At 44.3% G+C, this 20,259-nt stretch overlaps 2 protein-coding genes across 2 annotated transcripts; both read right to left on the bottom strand.

The window, feature by feature from the left end:
• Positions 1 to 4,962: 4,962 nt before the first annotated feature.
• Positions 4,963 to 10,171, bottom strand: LOC140489050 (ferritin, middle subunit-like). The gene is made up of 4 exons (XM_072588290.1): positions 10,070 to 10,171; positions 6,533 to 6,679; positions 5,765 to 5,890; positions 4,963 to 5,118 (listed from the first exon to the last, which is right to left on the bottom strand). Exons 1-4 carry the CDS (start codon positions 10,169 to 10,171, stop codon positions 4,963 to 4,965), a joined length of 531 nt encoding a protein of 176 aa, XP_072444391.1.
• A 3,612-nt stretch (positions 10,172 to 13,783) lies between these two features.
• Positions 13,784 to 18,777, bottom strand: LOC140489049 (ferritin, middle subunit-like). The gene is made up of 4 exons (XM_072588289.1): positions 18,676 to 18,777; positions 15,388 to 15,534; positions 14,595 to 14,720; positions 13,784 to 13,939 (listed from the first exon to the last, which is right to left on the bottom strand). Exons 1-4 carry the CDS (start codon positions 18,775 to 18,777, stop codon positions 13,784 to 13,786), a joined length of 531 nt encoding a protein of 176 aa, XP_072444390.1.
• Between the last annotated feature and the right edge of the window lie 1,482 nt (positions 18,778 to 20,259).

Below are 20,259 nucleotides of genomic sequence, written 5' to 3'. Positions count from 1 at the left end.
ATGGAATTCAATGTGAGCAAATGCAAGGTCTTGCTCTTTAGAAAAAAGAATAAAAGCATGGACTACTTTCTAAACGGTGAGAAAATTCGTAAAGCCAAAGTACAGAAGGATCTGGGAGTGCTAGTTGAGGATTCTCTAAAGGCAAACATGCAGGTTGAGTCTGTGATTAAGAAAGCGAATGCAATGTTGTCACTTATCTCAAGAGGGTTGGAGTATAAAAACACCATTGTGCTACTGAGACTTTATAAAGCTTTGTTTAGGCCCCATTTGGTTTACGTGTCCAGTTTTGGTCCCCACACCTCAGGAAGGACATACTGGCACTGGAGCGTGTCCAGTAGAGATTCACATGGACGATCCCTGGAATGGTAGGTGTAACATGAGGAACAGCTGAGTTCCTCATATGTATTCATTGGAGTTAAGATTAAGGGGAGATCTAATAGAAACTTAGAAGATAATACATGGCTTGGAGAGGGTGGACAGTAGGAAATTGTTTCCATTTGGCAAGGAGACTACGACCCATGGACACAGCCTTAGAATTAGAGGTGGTAAATTCAGAACAGAAATGCAGAGACATTTCTTCAGCCAGACAGTGGTGGGCCTGTTGAATTCATTGCCGCAGAGTGCAGTGGAAGCTGGGACACTAAATGCCTTCAAGGCAGAAATCAATAAATTCTTGATGTCACAAGGAATTAAGGGCTACGGAGAGAATGTAGGTAAGTGGAGTTGAAATGCCCATCAGCCATGATTGAATGGCAGAGTGGACTCGATGGGCCAAATGGCCTTACTTCCACTCCTATGTCTTATGGTCTTATCTTGAATTGTGAAACAGGTAAGAGCTACAAAAAAGGTCAATCTACAGGACCATCAAGTTGATTTGAAATAAGGAAAACTTTACCTCCCATAATAGAAGCAATTATAAATAGAGACAACGCACACCAAAGACTGATAGAGATAGGAGGCAGTGAGTTCCAGGTTAATCTGCTTGTTGACAGCAGCTTCACAATCCTGGTGATAGTTTTGACAAACCTGGGAAGCCATTTTGTGACAAATATTGTACTACTTGCCTACCAAAGACAAGTCACAAGCCAACCACAAACTTAGAATTACCACCAACTCTACCTAAATCACCACAGCCTTTGGACTTTTATTTATACTTCCAAGCAGACCTCATTTTATTAAGCAGGAAATGACATCATCAGTGATGGCCAATCACTCTTGTTAATCAATCGATCAGCTGCCATATCCATTCAGCGCAGAATGGGAATTGGATCCAGAAGCCAATTAGAATTGACAACCAGTGGATGATGAAATTGGTAATTGACCTTTGACCTCTTACACAAGTGCAAATTCTGTAAAAATATCTACCTGAAAATGAGATTAAAACATACTCTAAAATTTCACTATTGTTCCTGGGGTTGTGAATTAAGACATGCTGAAAACAGATTTGCTGAAATTTGTTAGTTTGTTAATCTGAGGCATTTGTCTTCCTACCTTTTGAATGACAGTGTTGGGAGTCCATTGAAAAATGGCTAGATTTTGTTGACATCAAACATTTGCCTATTGATTGACAGTGACAGAAATGAAGTGCTTTTGGGTCATCTAGTGGAGGGAACTGATGTACTTTGTGGATCCATTCTGAATCTGCTGTGATCTTTTTGACCTTAGGTCTCAGGAAACCCAGTTTACAAACCAAAATGGTGAATGCGCTGAGTGCGTCAGCTATGTAGTAGGCCTCAGGCTTCCATTCCTAAATTGCTGTTAGAAATATACTGCATGATCAATTTTTCTGTCTCCATGTTTAGTTATTAATTGTTTCAAGAAGGACCAGTCCCTCAACTCAAGGATGTTTCCAAATGGGAAGATTCTCATTCTGTTTACATTGCAATCTGTAAAATATGCAGCTCAGAAACTGGCCTCTCAACTCGATGTGGTTCATACGCACATCTTTATGGATATGAGAGTATCTCAACCTAAAGTTGATTGTGTTGAACTGAGCAGCCTCCAGTTGAGTGGTGCGCTGTGAGAGTTTGGGGATTGAAGGTGCCTACTCAATGTTAGGGTATGATCACAGCCTTGACGGATGGATTGGTGGAAGCAAGTTACTTTGACCCAGTATCTGATTCAAATCCCAGGTTACAGTCTAGCCATTACTTGTCAGATTGAGTTACAACTTTGAATATTGTTCATGGAACCATGGTCCGAGGTCAACCCTGATAAATATTCATGGCGATGAGAGCAGGTCTGAAGCTAGGAATTCTGTTGGGAATTTCTCAACCCATGACTTTCCAAACACTGTCCACCATCTACAAGTAAAAGTGATGGAATACTTTCCAATTTCTGGCTGAATCCAGCCCCAAAACTGACGAAGCCCCAGGGAAATCTCTCGCCATCCGGAGTTGGAACAATATCACTGTTTCTGAATCCAAGTCCCGGAAGCCCCCCCCGCCTCAGCAGCAGCAGCAGCATCATTCTGGTCTCTCCCACACCAGGTGGGCTGTAATAACCAGCTCATCACCACCACCTGAAGGGTAACTGTGGCTGGGCACGAAACGCAGCCTTCTGATTGGTACACTGAAGATTGACCAATAAAAACCACCCTGGGATGGGGGAGTGGGAGTACAACACTAGAGGGGCATAGGCTAAAGGTGAGAGGGGAAAGATTAAAATAGGGACGTGAGGGACAATCCTTTCAGACAGAGGGTGCTGTGTACATGGAACAAGCTGCCAGAGGAAGTGGTGGAGGCGGGTACAATTATAACATTTAAAACACATTTGGACGGATACATGAATGGGAAGGTTTTAGAGAGACATGGGCCAAATGCAGGCAAGGGCAACTGGTACAATTTTGGAAATCTGGTCGGCGTGGACAGGTTGGACGACAGGGTATGCTTCTGTGATGTATGACTCTATGACTCTACTGGTGTGCAGCGATGTGTTTCCTGAGGATGGTGTAGTGGCTCAGTGGTTAGCACTGCTGCCTCACAGCGCCATGGACCTGGGTTTGATTCCAGCCTCGGGTGAGTGTGTTTGTGTATAGAGTGTGCATGCTCTCCCTGGGTCTGTGTGGGTTTCAAACGACTGCTCCAGTTTCCTCCCACAGTCCAAAGATGCGCAGGATTGGTGAATCGGCCATGGGAAATGCAGGGTTAAGAAGATTGGATGGGTCGGACCAGGATGCTGGTCAGATAATTGGTGCAGACTCAATGGGCTGAATGGCCTCAGCCTGCACTGTAGAGAGTATGTCGGCATGACTTGATTGTTTACAATAAAAGGTTTTACGTTGTGGAATGAAATATGTTAAGGACCTAAACCCTCCTTGAAGGCTGCAGTGTATGCTCATTACAATATTCACTCAAACAATCACCAGCAGAGCCCCCTCCCTAACCCCTGAAACCCCAAAGATGAAGGAGCAGCTGTACAGGAGAGTCAGCATCTCCAGGTTTTCCTTTCAGGATGACAGCACTCCCCAACTTGGAGAGAAATCACTGCTCCTTCAACATCACTGGGTCAAATCAAACTACATCAGGAGAATCCTTCAGCACATGGGAAGCTGGGAGGAAGCAGGGATCAGCTTGGACTGCAAACTGCTGACTTTAGCAGCAAGAGTAAACCAGATGGAAGCATCTAACCTCAAGCATTGCTGTGTTATTCCCAGATCACAGTCAGCCTGCTCATTTCAGCTGTAGGAGACGATGGGAGCATGTGTATTAATTCAATGCAGCTCAGGAGAATTTCTTCAGCTGACTCCCAGGAATGTGTTTCTGTAGGGAATTACCCCAATTCTGGGTGGGTAGGCTTGAGGTTTATTGAAAGTGCAGAGGCAGTGTTAGGAGTGGGTCTTCAGATAGGGAGGTACACAAAAATGAGGGAAGATACAGTGGGATAACAGTGCTACTGTGGGGAAGAACTCCCCTGCTGTGGATTGACTCCTAGTTGTGCTCAAATGGGTATTTAATCAAGGTGCTCATCAGGTGCTGCATGTTTTATTCAGATGACAGAGCAATGAGCCACTCTTTATACCCCACTGATAAGGGCTGTAACAAGGGAAGGGGTGAAGATCACAGGCCCCTGTGCTGGTCTGAACACCACTGGGCTCTTAAGGCTGGGCACAAAGGTAAAAGAAAACAGTAGCACTCAGAATATCCTGGTCACGTTAGAGTTCCATGGGAAGCTATAACCAGCCAAATTGAGATCATATCATTAGCTGGTTCTACCATCGGGTTAGAAACCAGAACCTCATGGACCTCACCCAAAGCCCATAAGGAAGAGGTGAACAGATCTGGTCATCCCAATCATGCAGTTTTTGATTCCAAATTGTGGAGCACCTCTACAGTGAAGGAAGACATTGATGCGGAGGTGAACACTTGATGAGCAAATCTGGAAATGAACGTGGAATCAAAGATTTAGGGTGTCTAGGGAATTGGATGTTTGGTCTTGTGAGGTATGAAAACTTCCCTGCCCACTGTTTGCCTGAAAGTGTAGGTATTAGTCCAAAGAAAAGTATAATTCTTGGACAAAAGAAAAGAATCATTTAAAAAAAAAGTTTTTCTACTCCAGAGTGTAAAACACCCAACCTCACATGGGGGCACAATAGCTTGAATTGTAGTTACAACAACCCCATCTAGTTATGCCTGTCCACTGGGGTGCAGAGTGTTGGCGGAGGTGTAAAAGTGAAGGGGAGACATTTGGTGAGGTGTTTTAGTCCAGTGATGTGAGCCAAATTGCAGGATGATTACTGAATCAAGCCCCCCCAGAGATAGCAAACAAATTGGAGAGAAGGATCAGTGGTCTGAATGAAGGACAAAAAGCAAGATCAAATAAAATACTTTGTGTTTCCATTCAGGTGGTATGGGGGTGGGGGGGGAAAAAAGAGAAGAAAAAAAAAAAAAAAAGAGAGAGCCAGATTGTCCAAGTGAAGTCAGTAATGCATTCAGACAAAAGCAGACAGTACCCCATGCCCCACTAACTGCTGTCCTCCAGTGAAAGCCTGTCAAACAGGTACTCTCCCAGCCCATTCTCAGGGGCTCCCAGACGCTTCAGGTTGGTGATGTAGTCCCCAAGTCGCTTGATGATCTCAACCTCCTCATCCAAATAGTGAGTCTCCAGGAAGTCACACAGCTGGAACACAGGAATATTACATGAGCACAATCCAAGACAGGTTGGAGAATTCCCACTGCAAAACATACTTGACAGTAATAGCTCTAGACAACTCAAATCCAAACTAGAGATTTTGTACTGGTGAATATATTAGCCTCTCAGCTGGCACATCTTGCCATTTAAGTGGAGCGGAGTTGTATTGTGGTGTATGGTGTTCGTTCCACTGCAATGGTCCTGAATGAGGATTCAGTGGCTAATATCACTTCAGCACTCCCACCAGATTACAATCCAAGTTCCTCCTTGCTGAAGAGTTGTAGGATTAATCATTCCAGATCCACACTGGTGGTTACAATGTTATATCTGGACAAAGTTAAAAATCACAACATCAGGTTTTGTCCAACAGGTTTATTCAGAAGCACTGGCTTTCAGAATGCTGCTTCTTCACGTGGTCAAAGAGTATTAGTTTGGAAGCTAGAGCTTCTGAGTAAGCCTGTTGGACTATAACTTGGTGGTGTTAGTTTTAACTTTGCACACCCTAGTCTGACACTGGCATCTTCAAATCACATCTCCCCAAATGTTGCATTATTGAATTTCAAACCCAGAGACCAACCAGTGAAGTGTTGCCCTGAGGGTCTGGCAGTGATGAGAATGAGGTGGTGAAGCTTACATGAGGGTCAGTCTGGGCAGTGGCAAGTTGGTGTAGATCCAGCAAACTCTGGTTCACATTCTTCTCCAGATCCAGGGCAACCTGCATTGCCTGCAGACCGTTACCCCACTCATCCCTCTCTGGCTTCTGAAACATGGAAACAAAGGACAGTTAAGGATCAGAATCCCTACAGTGATGTGAAGTCAGTCATTTGTCCACATCAACCCTCCAGAGGGTCCCACACTGTCCCACCCAACCCTGTAATCCTGTTTAGGGATAAATGTAGCCTGTGTATCCCTGGCAACTGGGATACCTAGCACGACCAAACTGACTGGCACATCTTTGATCAGTTCCCAGAGGCTGGAATTGGACCTGGGTTGCTGGCACTGAGATACTGCAGTGCCAGGACCATCCTCAAGTAAAAATGATTTGAGCAGGAAGGGATTTAGTTGGATCTCAGGAAGCTTGATAAATATGGAATACACCACCTGAGGATTGTGGGGGGAGGCAGCTAGTCCAGTGACATTGCAGTAACATCTGGAGAAATACTGCAAATGCCAGGGTACAGTGTGTGAAGGACTAAGTGCAGGTAGGTGGGATTAGTGTAGTTTGGTCAGCATAGATATGGTAGCTGAAAGGGCCTGTTTCTATGCAGTGACAGGGAGATGGAAGAGATCATATGGGAAGACAAGCTACTCTTCACTTCCCCCTTCAGGGTGAACAAACCCTGTTACCAACAGATTGAAGCCACATCACGAGATCAGCCAATCCCCTCCCCACCATTCCCACCTTCACATTCTGGAGGAGGACTCTGCCTCCACGCTGATTCTGGAATTTCAGCAGCTTCTCTGCATGTTCCTGCTTCTCCTGGGACTGAGCTTTGAAGAACTGGGAGAAATGGTGCAGGGCAACATCATCCCGGTCAAAGTACGACATCTGAAAGAAGAATTCCCATCCCATTAACACATCACTGGGCCCAATTCTAGTTGGGAGAAGTAGAGACTAATTTAGCCCACAGGCTGCCTATTCAAGCAGTTATTAATCCTCTGCATTCTCAGCCATTTTAATATCCCAGTGTTGTCCAGTGAGCCAGCAGCTCTTCACCCCAGCTTCTTCCTGAGGACATGCAACATCCATGTTTTAATTTGGATTAAACAGCTGGTGTGTTGCTGAGCAGGTCTGGTACAGCATCAGAGGGGAGAAACACTAAATTCATGTTTCTGCTCATTAACACCATTAGAATTGGAAGATATTAGACATTGACTGAAACTCTTCAATAAAAGGAAACTAACGTGCAGGATGTGGGTTGGGTGGGTTGGGGTGGGGTGGGGTGGGGTGGGGTGGGGTGGGGTGGGGTCCCAAAGCTAGACAGCACATGGTTAACATGAGGGATGGACATAAATGGATCCAAGCAGCAGCTTTTTCCAGAAGGTGGTGTATGGAATGAGCTGCCAAAAGGAAGTAGGAGGCCGGTACAATTACCACATTTCAAAGGCATCTGGATGGGTATATGAATGGGAGGTATTTAGAGTGATATGTGGCAAATGGGACTAGATTAATGTGGGATATCTAGCTGGCATGGAAGAGTGGATTAGAGGGTCTGCTTCTGTGCAGACCAGGTCTGGGATGGTAGATTTCAAATATTCTGCATGAAACCAACTGAAGTTGTAACCTTAACAAGGTGAGGGTTCAGTTGGGTGACAAGGAAAGCCACTGGAGTACTAAGTGCAGTCTACTCCAGTCACCATTAACTAGAGGGGAATACCCAGTCACCAGGACATTTTTCTGACTGAACTAGACAAAACTGATATCAGAACACTGGGACTGTAGGCCATTCAGCCCCTCAAGCCTGTCCTGCCATTCAATGAGAAAGTAACCATGAGGCTGCTGCAAGGAACTACATTATTCCTTTGGGGCTAAAGTGGATGTTGGACACTGCGAGCACTAATTTAAATCAGGAGAGAGTTTTGTGCAACTTGTAGATCATTGGGATTGTCTGTACCATAGATTGGATCAGTACAAATGTGTTCATATCAGAGTATGGAAGGGAATGAGTGGAATGGAACGAGAGAAAGGGGACCTGGGGTTTGCTGAGGAAAGCCTGTGCAAGGAGCCTTTGAATTGTGAGCAAGCAACTGAGTGATTAGAAAAGTGTAACTTGATCAAGGAAGAGTCTGAGACAGGGAAAACCTCATGTGACCCCGATTAACGATTACATCAAGCTGGTGACACCATCCGCAGGTAAACTGAATAGCACTATGCTTGGTTTGACTTGAGCAGTTCAAACCATTAGATTTACACCCATATTTGACTCAGACATTGAACCATCATGCTCACAAGTGAATGTTATATTAATGCTACTCCTTTAAGCAGGAGGTTTCATCCTTGGTTTGTGCGACCCCTCAAGACAGGTCATAAAGGCAGAGGTGCTGCTATGTCTGGAACTAGCTTCAAAGAGAAAAAAAAGGGTTGTGGTCAGTTATTCTCCAATCTTGTTTTGTTTTAACTGGCAGAAACTGCAAGTGGCAGAGAAGCTGTTCTTCTGAAACTAAGTTCCATGCTTCAAAGAGATGTTGCTTACTTGAATGCTCTGAAAACTCTCCTGCCAGCAAGAAGCAGTTTATATTTACCATTTGCTAAAGGGGGTGTTTTTGGGCTGTTGTGGGGATTGGAACAGCTTTGTTATGTTGCAATGGAGTCCATTGGGTTCCAAGTAGTTGGATTGTCCTAAACTCCTGTTTCCCTTTGTTGGTGCTTCTACCATAGTATGTAGATAGTTGTTTGTATAAAGCAGAATGGTTTGACCAGCTGCATCACCTCCTGGAGTATACACGATACAACTGCCTTTCTGATGAGGAAAGGTTAGGGTCTGGGCAACCTTAGTGGTTTTGACAGATCCAGACTGGGCCCCAACAGTTGGTTGAGGATTATGAAGGGGCACAACTCAGGTCAGACTGGAAGGGAGTGATCCATCCTTATTAAAAGCTAACTGGTTCACCAATGAAAGCTGTTCCCACCTCCAAACAGAGCTCTAGGGATTTCATCCTCATCTCATGAGAGGGGACCTGTAAAACAGAGGAGCCCAGAGTGTGATGAATATTCACCACATGTCTGGAGGAGTGTACCTGCAACATTCAAGAGTGAGACACCATCCAGGATAAAACAGCCCACTCCATTGGTACTGCATTCTCCACCTCCCTTCAGTGTCCATTATCTACCAGGTATCCTGCAGCACTCACTAAACACCTTCCAAATAGGTCATTCTAACACTTCAGAAGGGCATGGGCAAATCATTACTCGAACAAAGTGGGCCATTTTAATTCTCATACCATCCTGATTTGATGGTCTCCATTTCTTCAGTCATTGGGTCAAGTTTCAGACCACTCCAGCCACCTTGTGGGTACACCAACACTACAGCAAGTCAATTCTTCCTCCAGGTGAAGGGATGGACAACCAGTGGCTACCTGACCATCCACACAAATGGATAATACAGAAAGCTAAATAGGCCTCAACTGGAGCCTACTTAAGTGGAGGCCAGTCACAGGCTGACATTAAATACCTCCGCTCAGATAAGCCAAGTATCATTCAAACACTGCCATAACTCCCTTTTACAGTATCAAATCTAGTATGATGCTTATTTAGCATTAGAAGAAAATGCAAGCATACCAGAATGCATTAAAGTAGCAAAACAGCAACTAGTCAATGGATACCTCCATTTCCACCATATGGTGGACCTAAATTAACTTATTTACACTGTGGAAACAGGCCCTTCAGCCCAACGACCCTCTGAAGAGCAACCCACCCAGACCCACTTTACTTCTTCACCTAAGACAGTTAATTTAGCACAGCTAATTCACCTAACCTGCAGCTCTTTAGACTGTGGGAGAAACCAGAGGAAACCCACACAGAAATAGGGAGAATGTGAAAACTCCACACAGACAGTTGCCAGAGGTGGGAATTGAACCCAGGTCTCTGGTACTGTGAGGCAGCAGTGCTAACTATTGTGCCATCATGCCACCCACAAAATGGTTAAGCTATTCCTGTAAAATATCCTATTTTGACAACCCTAGGGAAATGACAGTTACTGCCTGTGACAGCCATATCAGGGAATTGTACATTAACCAAGAACACTGCACCCCAAAAACATCACCGAACATAAACAGGAGCATCAGTATCATACCCCATTGTTGTTGTAACACCACATTTATCTTGAATTATGAAATAGGCAAGAGCTACAAGAGCCAGTCAAAAAGAGTATCAAGTTAATTAGAAATAAAGACTTCACTTCACATAATAGAAGCAGTTATAAATAGAGACAACACTCACCAAAGACTGATAGAGATAGGAGGCAGTGAGCTCCAGGTTAATCTGCTTGTTGACAGCAGCTTCACAATCCTGGTGATAGTTTTGACAAACCTGGGAAGCCATTTTGTGACAAATATTGTACTACTTACCAACCACAAACTTAGAATATCTACCAAAATCACCACAGCCTTTGGATTTTTATTTATATTCCAGGAGCAGACCTCACTTTATTAAGCAGGAAATGACATCATCAGTGATGGCCAATCACTCTTGTTAATCAATCGATCAGCTGCCATGTCCATTCAGCGCAGAATGGGAATTGGATCCAGAAGCCAATTAGAATTGACAACTGGTCGATGATGAAATTGGTGAATGACCTTTGACCTCTTACACAAGTGCAAATTCTGTAAATATATCTACCTGAAAATGAGATTAAAACATACTCTGAAATTTCACTATTGTATTTGAGCTTGTGTATTAAGACATGCTGAAAACAGATTTGCAGAATTTTATTAATTTGTTACTCTGAAGGATTTGTCTTCCAAGCTGTTAAATGACAGTGTTGGGAGTCCATTGAAAAATGGCTAGATTTTGTTGACATTAAATATTTGCCTCTTGATTGAGAGTGACAGAAATGAAGTGATTTTGGGTCATCTAGTGCAGGCAACTGATGTACTTTGTGGATCCTTTCTGAATCTGCTGTGATCTTTTTGACCTTAGGTCTCAGGAAACCCAGTTTACAAACCAAAACGGTAAATGCGCTGAGTGCGTCAGCCATGTAGTAGGCCTCAGGCTTCCATTCCTAAATTGCTGTTAGAAACATACTGCATGGTCAGCTTTTCTGTCTCCATGCTTAGTTATTAATTGTTTCAAGAAGGACCAGTCCCTCAACTCAAGGATGTTTCCAAATGGGAAGATTCTGGTTCTGTTTACATTTCTTTCTGTAAAATGTGCAGCTCAGAAACTGGCCTCCCAGCTCAACATGGTCCATCCCCACAGCGATATGGACATGAGGGTGTATCAATCTAAAGTTGATTGTGTTCAACTGAGCAGCCTCCAGTGGACTGGTTGTGCTGTGAGATTTTGGCGATTGAAAGTCCCCACTCAATGTTAGGGTATGATCACAGCCTTGATAGATGGATTGGTGGAAGCAAGTTACTTTGACCCAGTGTCTGATTCAAATACCAGGTTACAGTCTAGCCATTACTTGTCAGATTGAGTTACAACTTTGAATATTGTACATGGAATCATGGTCTGAGTTCAACCCTGATAAATATTCATGGCAATGAAAGCAGTTCAGAGGCTGGGAATTCTGTTGGGAATTTCTCAACTGCTGACTTTCCAAACACTGTCCACCATCTCCAAGAAAAAGTCGTGGAATACTTTCCAATTTTCTGGTTGAATACAGCCCCAACACTGACGAAGCCCCAGGGAAATCTCTCGCCATCCTGAGTTGGAACAATATCACTTTCTGAATCCAAGTCCCGGAAGGCCTGTTCAGAGAGAGGGTGGTGTGTACATGGAATGAGCTGCCAGAGGAAGTAGTGGAGGTGGGTACATTTATAACATTTAAAAGACATTTGGACGGATACATGAATAGGAAGCTTTTAGAGTGACGTGGGCCAAATGCAGGCAAGGGCAACTGGTACAGTTTTGGAAATCTGGTCAGCATGGACAGGTTGGACTGAAGGGTTTGCTTCTGTGATGTATGACTTTACTGGTGTGCGACAGCATGTTTCTTTAGGATGGTGCGGTGGCTCAGTGGTTAGCACTGCTGCCTCACAGCGCCAGGGACCTGGGTTTGATTTCAGCCTCAAATGATTGTGTGTGTCTATAGAGTGTGCATGCTCTCCCTGTGTGGGTTTCCGATGAGTGCTCCAGTTTCCTCCCACAGTCCAAAGATGTGCAGGATCAGTGAATTGGCCATGGGAAATGCAGGGTTAAGAGGATTGGTTGGGTGTGAACAGGATGCTGTTCAGATAATTGGTGCAGACTCAATGGGCTGAATGGCCTCAGCCTGCACTGTAGAGAGTATGTCGGCATGACTTGATTGTTTACAATAAAAGGTTTTACGTTGTGGAATAAATATGTTAAGGACCTAAACCCTCCCTGAAGGCTGCAGTGTATGCTCATTACAAAATTCACTCAAACAATCACCAGGAGAGCCCCCTCCCTAACCCCCGATCCCTGAAACCCCAAAGATGAAGGAGCAGCTGTACAGGAGAGTCAGCATCTCCAGGTTTTCCTTTCAGAATGACAGCACTCCCCAACTTGGAGAGAAATCACTGCTCCTTCAACATCACTGGGTCAAATCAAACTGCATCAGGAGAATCCTTCAGCACATGGGAAGCTGGGAGGAAGCAGGGATCAGCGTGGACTGCAAACTGCTGACTTTAGCAGCAAGAGTAAACCAGATGGAAGCATCTAAACCTGAGCATTGCTGTGTTATTCCCAGATCACAGTCAGCCTGCTCATTTCAGCTGGAGGTGACGATGGGAGCATGTGTATTAATTCAATGCAGCTCAGGAGAATTTCTTCAGCTGACTCCCAGGAATGTGTTTCTGCAGGGAATTATCCCAGCTCTGGGTGGGCAGGCTTGAGGTTTATTGAACGTGCAGGAGTGGTGTTGGGAGTGAGTCTTCAGATAGGGAGGTACAGGAAAGTGAGGGAAGATAGTGGGATAACATTGCTACTGTGGGGGAAAAAAACATCCCCTCCTGTGGGTTGACTCCTAGTTGTGCTAGAATGGGTATTTAATCAAGGTACTGCACGTTTTATTCAGACTCCAGAGCAATGAGCCACTCTTTGTACCCCACTGCTCAGGGCTGTAACAAGGGAATAGGTGACGATCACAGGCCCCTGTACTGGTCTGAACACCAATGGACTCCTAAGCCATACTCAGGAAAAAGAAAACAGGAGCATTTAGAATATCCTGGTCATGTTAGAGTTCCAGGGGGAAGCTAAAACCAGACAAATTGGGATCATACCATTCCACCATCTGGGTAGAAACCAGAACCTGATGGATCTCACCCAAAAGCTTATGAGAGGTGAGCAGATCTGGTCACCCAGATGATGCTGTTTTTGATTCTAAATTGCAGAGTTCTTTCAAAGTGAAGGAAGGTATTGATGCTGAGGTGAACACCTGATGGGCAAATGTGGAAGTGAACTTGGAATCAAAGATGTAGGGTGTCTCAGGAAATGGACATCTGGAGCTGATATTTTGATGAGGTATGGAACTTCCCTGCCCACGATTTGGATTAATGCCTACAGGTTTAGCAAAAAAAAAAAAAAAAAATTGTTGGACAAAAGAATCATTAAAAATGTTTTCTACTCCAGAGTGTAAAACACCCAACCTCACATGTGGGGCAGGATAGCTTGAATTTTAGTAACAACAACCCCATCTAGTTATTCCTGTGCAGCGGGGTGTGGAGTGTCCGCTGAGTTCGAAGAGTGTAGAGGAGACATTTGGTGAGGTGTTTTAGTCCAGTGATGTGAGCTAAATTGCAGGATCAAGCCACCCCACCCCCCCAAGAGATAGCACACAAGTTTGAGAGAAGGATCAGTGGTCTGAATGAAGGACTAAATGCAAGATCAACAAGATTTTATCCATTTCCATTCAGGTAGTACAGCCATTACATTCTTGACAACATATTCCTTCTCCCTAGGGAGGAGCCAGATTGTCCAAGTGAAGTCAGTAATACATTCAGACAAAAGCAGACAGTACCCCATGTCCCACTAACTGCTGTCCTCCAGTGAGAGCCTGTCAAACAGGTACTCTCCCAGCCCATTCTCAGGGGCTCCCAGACGCTTCAGGTTGGTGATGTAGTCCCCAAGTCGCTTGATGATCTCAACCTCCTCATCCAAATAGTGAGTCTCCAGGAAGTCACACAGCTGGAACACAGGAATATTACATGAGCACAATCCAAGACAGTTTGGAGAATTCCCACTGCAAAACAGACTGGGCAGTACTGGCTCTAGACAACCCTGAAAAATCTAGCAAACTAGAGATTTTGTACTGGTGGATATATTAGCCTCTCAGCTGGCACATCTTGCCATTTAAGTGGAACTGAGTTGTATTGTGGTGGATGGTGATCATTCCACTGCAATGGTCCTGAATGAGGATTCAGTGGCCAATATCACTTCAGCACTCCCACCAGATTACAATCCAAGTTCCTCCTTTCTCAAGAGTTGTAAGATGGATCATTCCAGATCCACACTGGTGGTTACAATGTGATATCTGGACAGAGTTAAAAATCAACATCAGGTTTTGTCCAACAGGTTTACTCAGAAGCACTGGATTTCAGAGTGCTGCTTCTTCAGGTGGTCGAAGAGTATTAGTTTGGAAGCTAGAGCTTCTGAATAAGCCTGTTGGACTATAACCTGGTGGTGTTAGTTTTAACTTTGTACACCCCAGTCTGACACTGGCATCACCAAATCACATCTCCCCAAATATGTTGCATTATTGAATTTCAAACCCACAGAGACCAACCAGTGAGGTGTTGCCCTGAGGGTCTGGCAGTGAGGAGAATGAGGTGGTGAAGCTTACATGAGGGTCAGTCTGGGCAGTGGCGAGTTGGTGTAGATCCAGCAAACTCTGGTTCACATTCTTCTCCAGATCCAGGGCAACCTGCATTGCCTGCATACCGTTACCCCACTCATCCCTCTCTGGCTTCTGAAACATGGAAACAAAGGACAGTTAAGGAACAGAATCAGAATCCTGACAGTGGGGTGAAGCAGGTCATTTAGCCCATTTGTCCACATCAATCCACCAGAGGGTCCCACACTGACCCAACCCAACCCTGTAATCCTGTTTAGAGAAAAACGTAGCCTGTGTATCCCTGGAAACTGGGCAACCTAGCATGACCAAACTGACCAGCACATCTTTGTGGCCTGTTCAAACTGAGCAGATCCTAGAGGCTGGAATTGGACCTGGGCCCCTGGCACTGAGTGTGCCAGTATCATCCTCAAGTCCAGAGGATGATTTGAGGAGGAAGGGTTTTAGTGGGATCTCAGGAAATTGAGAAATATGGAATGTAGCACCTGAGTGTGGGGGAGGCAGCTAGTCCAGTAACATTGCAGCAACATCTGGAGAAATACTGCAAATGCCAGGGTATAGTGGGTGAAGGACTAAGTGCAGGTAGGTGGGATTAGTGTAGTTGGGTCAGCATAGATATGGTAGACCAAAGGGCCTGTTTCTATGCTGTGAGTGGGAGATGGAAGAGATCATAATGGAAAGACAAGCAACAGCTCCTCAATCTCCTTCAGGGTGAGCAAACACTGTTACTGGTGGATTGAAGCCACATCACGAGATCAACCAATCCCTTCCCCAACATCCCCACCTTCACATCCTGGAGGAGGACTCTGCCTCCACGCTGATTCTGGAATTTCAGCAGCTTCTCTGCATGTTCCTGCTTCTCCTGGGACTGAGCTTTGAAGAACTGGGAGAAATGGTGCAGGGCAACATCATCCCGGTCAAAGTACGACATCTGAAAGAGAACCATTTACATCCCATTAGCACATCACTGGCCCCATTTCTAGTTGGGAGAAGTAGAGACTAATTTAGCCCTCAGACTGCCTGCCTATTCACGCAGTTATTAATCCTCTGCATTCTCAGCCATTTTAATATCCCAGTGTTGTCCAGTGAGCCAGCAGCTCTTCACCCCAGCTTCCTCCTGAGGACATGCAACATCCATGTTTTAATTTGGATTAAACAGCTGGGGAGTTGCTCAGCAGGTCTGGTACAGCATCAGAGGAGAGAAACACGAAATTCATGTTTCTGCTCATTAACACCATTAGAATTGGAAGATATTAGACATGGACTGAAACTCTTCAATAAAAGGAAGGAGGTATTTAGAGTGATATGTGCCCGATGGGACTAGGTTAAATGTGGGATATCTAGCTGCCATGGAAGAGTGGCTGAGGGGGTCTGTTTCTGTGCAGACCAGGTCTGGGATGGTAGGTTTCAAATATTCTGCATGGAACCAACTGAAGTTGTAACCTTTAACAATGTGAGGGTTCAGTTGGGTGACAAGGAAAGCCACTGGAGTACTAAGCTCAGTCTACCCCAGTCACCATTAACCAGAGAGGAATACCCAGGCACCAGGACATTGGGATACAAAACTGATGTCAGAACACAGGGACTGGAGGCCATTCAGCCCCTCAAGCCTATCCTGCCATTCAATGAGAAAGTAATCATGAGGCTGCTGCAAGGAACTACATTGTTCCTTTGGGGCTAAAGTGGATGTTGGACACTGCTGGCACTAATTTAATCAGGAGAGGATTTTGTGCAAGTTGTAGATCATTAGGATTGTCTGTACCATAGATTGGATCAGTACAAATGTGTTCATATCAGAGTATGGAAGGGAATGAATGGAATGGAATGAGAGAAAGGTGACCCGGGGTTTGCTGAGGAAAGCCTGCGCAAGGAGCCTTTGCATTGTGAGCAAGTAACTGAGTGATTAGAAAAGTGTAACTTGATCAAGGAAGAGTCTGAGACAGGGAAACCTCATGTGACTCAGATTAACCATTACATCAAGCTGGTGACACCATCCACAGGTAAACTGAAAAGCACTAGGCTTGGTTTGACTTGAGCAGTTCAAACCATTAGATTTACACCCATATTTGACTCAAAAATTAACACTTCATTGTGAGCATGATGGTTCAATGCTACTCCTTTAAACAGGATGTTTCATCTTTGGTTTGTGTCCCCCTCAAGAAGGGTCATAAAGGCAGAGGGGCTGCCATTTCTGGCAATAGCTTCTTCAAACAATGACAGGGGAGTGGCCAGTTCAGTTATTCTCCAATCTTGGTTTGTTTTAACAGGCAGAAACTGCTAGTAGCAGAGAAGCTGTTACTCTGAAACTAAGTTCCACGCTTCAACAGATGTTGCTTACTTGAATGCTCTGAAAATTCTCCTGCCAGCAAGAAGCAGAGTTTGTATTTCCCATTTGCTAAAGGGGATATTTTTGGGCTGTTGTGGTGATTGGAACAGCTCCTTTGTTACGTTGCAATTGAGTCCATTGGATTGTCTTAAATTTTTGTTTCCTTTTGTTGGTGCTTTTATCAGACAATGTCGATAGTTGTTTGTATAAAGCAGAATGGTTTGACCAGCTGCATCACCTCCTGGAGTATACACGATACAACTGCCTTTCTGATGAGGAAAGGTTAGGGTCTGGGCAATCTTAGTGGTTTTGACAGATCCAGACTGGGTCCCAACAGTTGGTTGAGGATTATGAAGGGGCACAACTCCGGTCAGACTGGAAGGGAGTGATCCATCCTTATTAAAAGCTAACTGGTTCACCAATGAAAGCTGTTCCCACCTCCAAACAGAGCCCAAGGGATTTCATACTCATCTCATGAGGGGACCTTTAAAACAGAGGAGCCCCAGAGTGTGATGAATATTCACCACATGTCTGGAGGAGTGTACCTGCAACATTCAAGAGTAAGACACCATCCAGGATAAAACAGCCCACTCCATTGATACTGCATTCTCCACCTCCCTTCAGTGTCCATTGACTACCAGGTACCCTGCAGCACTCACTAAACACCTTCCAAATAGGTCATTCTAACACTTCAGAAGGGCATGGGCAAATCATTACTCGAACAAAGTGGGCCATTTTAATTCTCATACCATCCTGATTTGATGGTCTCCATTTCTTCAGTCATTGGGTCAAGTTTCAGACCACTCCAGCCACCTTGTGGGTACACCAACACTACAGCAAGTCAATTCTTCCTCCAGGTGAAGGGATGGACAACCAGTGGCTACCTGACCATCCACACAAATGGATAATACAGAAATCTAAACAGGCCTCAACTGGAGCCTACTTAAGTGGAGGCCAGTCACAGGCTGACATTAAATACCTCCGCTCAGATAAGCCAAGTATCATTCAAACACTGCCATAACTCCCTTTTACAGTATCAAATCTAGTATGATGCTTATTTAGCATTAGAAGAAAATGCAAGCATACCAGAATGCATTAAAGTAGCAAAACAGCAACTAGTCAATGGATACCTCCATTTCCACCATATGGTGGACCTAAATTAACTTATTTACACTGTGGAAACAGGCCCTTCAGCCCAACGACCCTCTGAAGAGCAACCCACCCAGACCCACTTTACTTCTTCACCTAAGACAGTTAATTTAGCACAGCTAATTCACCTAACCTGCAGCTCTTTAGACTGTGGGAGAAACCAGAGGAAACCCACACAGAAATAGGGAGAATGTGAAAACTCCACACAGACAGTTGCCAGAGGTGGGAATTGAACCCAGGTCTCTGGTACTGTGAGGCAGCAGTGCTAACCACCGTGCCATCATGCCACCCACAAAATGGTTAAGCTATTCCTGTAAAATATCCTATTTTGACAACCCTAGGGAAATGACAGTTACTGCCTGTGACAGCCATATCAGGGAATTGTACATTAACCAAGAACACTGCACCCCAAAAACATCACCGAACATAAACAGGAGCATCAGTATCATACCCCATTGTTGTTGTAACACCACATTTATCTTGAATTATGAAATAGGCAAGAGCTACAAGAGCCAGTCAAAAAGAGTATCAAGTTAATTAGAAATAAAGACTTCACTTCACATAATAGAAGCAGTTATAAATAGAGACAACACTCACCAAAGACTGATAGAGATAGGAGGCAGTGAGCTCCAGGTTAATCTGCTTGTTGACAGCAGCTTCACAATCCTGGTGATAGTTTTGACAAACCTGGGAAGCCATTTTGTGACAAATATTGTACTACTTACCAACCACAAACTTAGAATATCTACCAAAATCACCACAGCCTTTGGATTTTTATTTATATTCCAGGAGCAGACCTCACTTTATTAAGCAGGAAATGACATCATCAGTGATGGCCAATCACTCTTGTTAATCAATCGATCAGCTGCCATGTCCATTCAGCGCAGAATGGGAATTGGATCCAGAAGCCAATTAGAATTGACAACTGGTCGATGATGAAATTGGTGAATGACCTTTGACCTCTTACACAAGTGCAAATTCTGTAAATATATCTACCTGAAAATGAGATTAAAACATACTCTGAAATTTCACTATTGTATTTGAGCTTGTGTATTAAGACATGCTGAAAACAGATTTGCAGAATTTTATTAATTTGTTACTCTGAAGGATTTGTCTTCCAAGCTGTTAAATGACAGTGTTGGGAGTCCATTGAAAAATGGCTAGATTTTGTTGACATTAAATATTTGTCTCTTGATTGAGAGTGACAGAAATGAAGTGATTTTGGGTCATCTAGTGCAGGCAACTGATGTACTTTGTGGATCCTTTCTGAATCTGCTGTGATCTTTTTGACCTTAGGTCTCAGGAAACCCAGTTTACAAACCAAAACGGTAAATGCGCTGAGTGCGTCAGCCATGTAGTAGGCCTCAGGCTTCCATTCCTAAATTGCTGTTAGAAACATACTGCATGGTCAGCTTTTCTGTCTCCATGCTTAGTTATTAATTGTTTCAAGAAGGACCAGTCCCTCAACTCAAGGATGTTTCCAAATGGGAAGATTCTGGTTCTGTTTACATTTCTTTCTGTAAAATGTGCAGCTCAGAAACTGGCCTCCCAGCTCAACATGGTCCATCCCCACAGCGATATGGACATGAGGGTGTATCAATCTAAAGTTGATTGTGTTCAACTGAGCAGCCTCCAGTGGACTGGTTGTGCTGTGAGATTTTGGCGATTGAAAGTCCCCACTCAATGTTAGGGTATGATCACAGCCTTGATAGATGGATTGGTGGAAGCAAGTTACTTTGACCCAGTGTCTGATTCAAATACCAGGTTACAGTCTAGCCATTACTTGTCAGATTGAGTTACAACTTTGAATATTGTACATGGAATCATGGTCTGAGTTCAACCCTGATAAATATTCATGGCAATGAAAGCAGTTCAGAGGCTGGGAATTCTGTTGGGAATTTCTCAACTGCTGACTTTCCAAACACTGTCCACCATCTCCAAGTAAAAGTGGTGGAATACTTTCCAATTTTCTGGTTGAATACAGCCCCAACACTGACGAAGCCCCAGGGAAATCTCTCGCCATCCTGAGTTGGAACAATATCACTTTCTGAATCCAAGTCCCGGAAGGCCTATTCAGAGAGAGGGTGGTGTGTACATGGAATGAGCTGCCAGAGGAAGTAGTGGAGGTGGGTACATTTATAACATTTAAAAGACATTTGGACGGATACATGAATAGGAAGC

Source organism: Chiloscyllium punctatum, chromosome 18, assembly GCF_047496795.1.
Source record: "Chiloscyllium punctatum isolate Juve2018m chromosome 18, sChiPun1.3, whole genome shotgun sequence".
NCBI classification, from domain to species: Eukaryota; Metazoa; Chordata; class Chondrichthyes; order Orectolobiformes; family Hemiscylliidae; genus Chiloscyllium; species Chiloscyllium punctatum.
This window is presented reverse-complemented; position numbering and strand designations above follow the sequence as displayed.

Bases quoted from the DNA above. Each gene is read 5' to 3' on its own strand.
- LOC140489050 (XM_072588290.1), bottom strand. From the start codon at position 10,171: ATGGCTTCCCAGGTTTGTCAAAACTATCACCAGGATTGTGAAGCTGCT. The intron at 6,680-10,069 runs GTGAGTGTTGTC...TTCTTCTTTCAG, and splicing joins CCTATCTCTATCAGTCTTTG to ATGTCGTACTTTGACCGGGA. The intron at 5,891-6,532 runs GTGGGAATGGTG...TCCATGTTTCAG, and splicing joins TCCTCCTCCAGAATGTGAAG to AAGCCAGAGAGGGATGAGTG.
- LOC140489049 (XM_072588289.1), bottom strand. From the start codon at position 18,777: ATGGCTTCCCAGGTTTGTCAAAACTATCACCAGGATTGTGAAGCTGCT. The intron at 14,721-15,387 runs GTGGGGATGTTG...TCCATGTTTCAG, and splicing joins TCCTCCTCCAGGATGTGAAG to AAGCCAGAGAGGGATGAGTG. The intron at 13,940-14,594 runs GTAAGCTTCACC...CCTGTGTTCCAG, and splicing joins CTGCCCAGACTGACCCTCAT to CTGTGTGACTTCCTGGAGAC.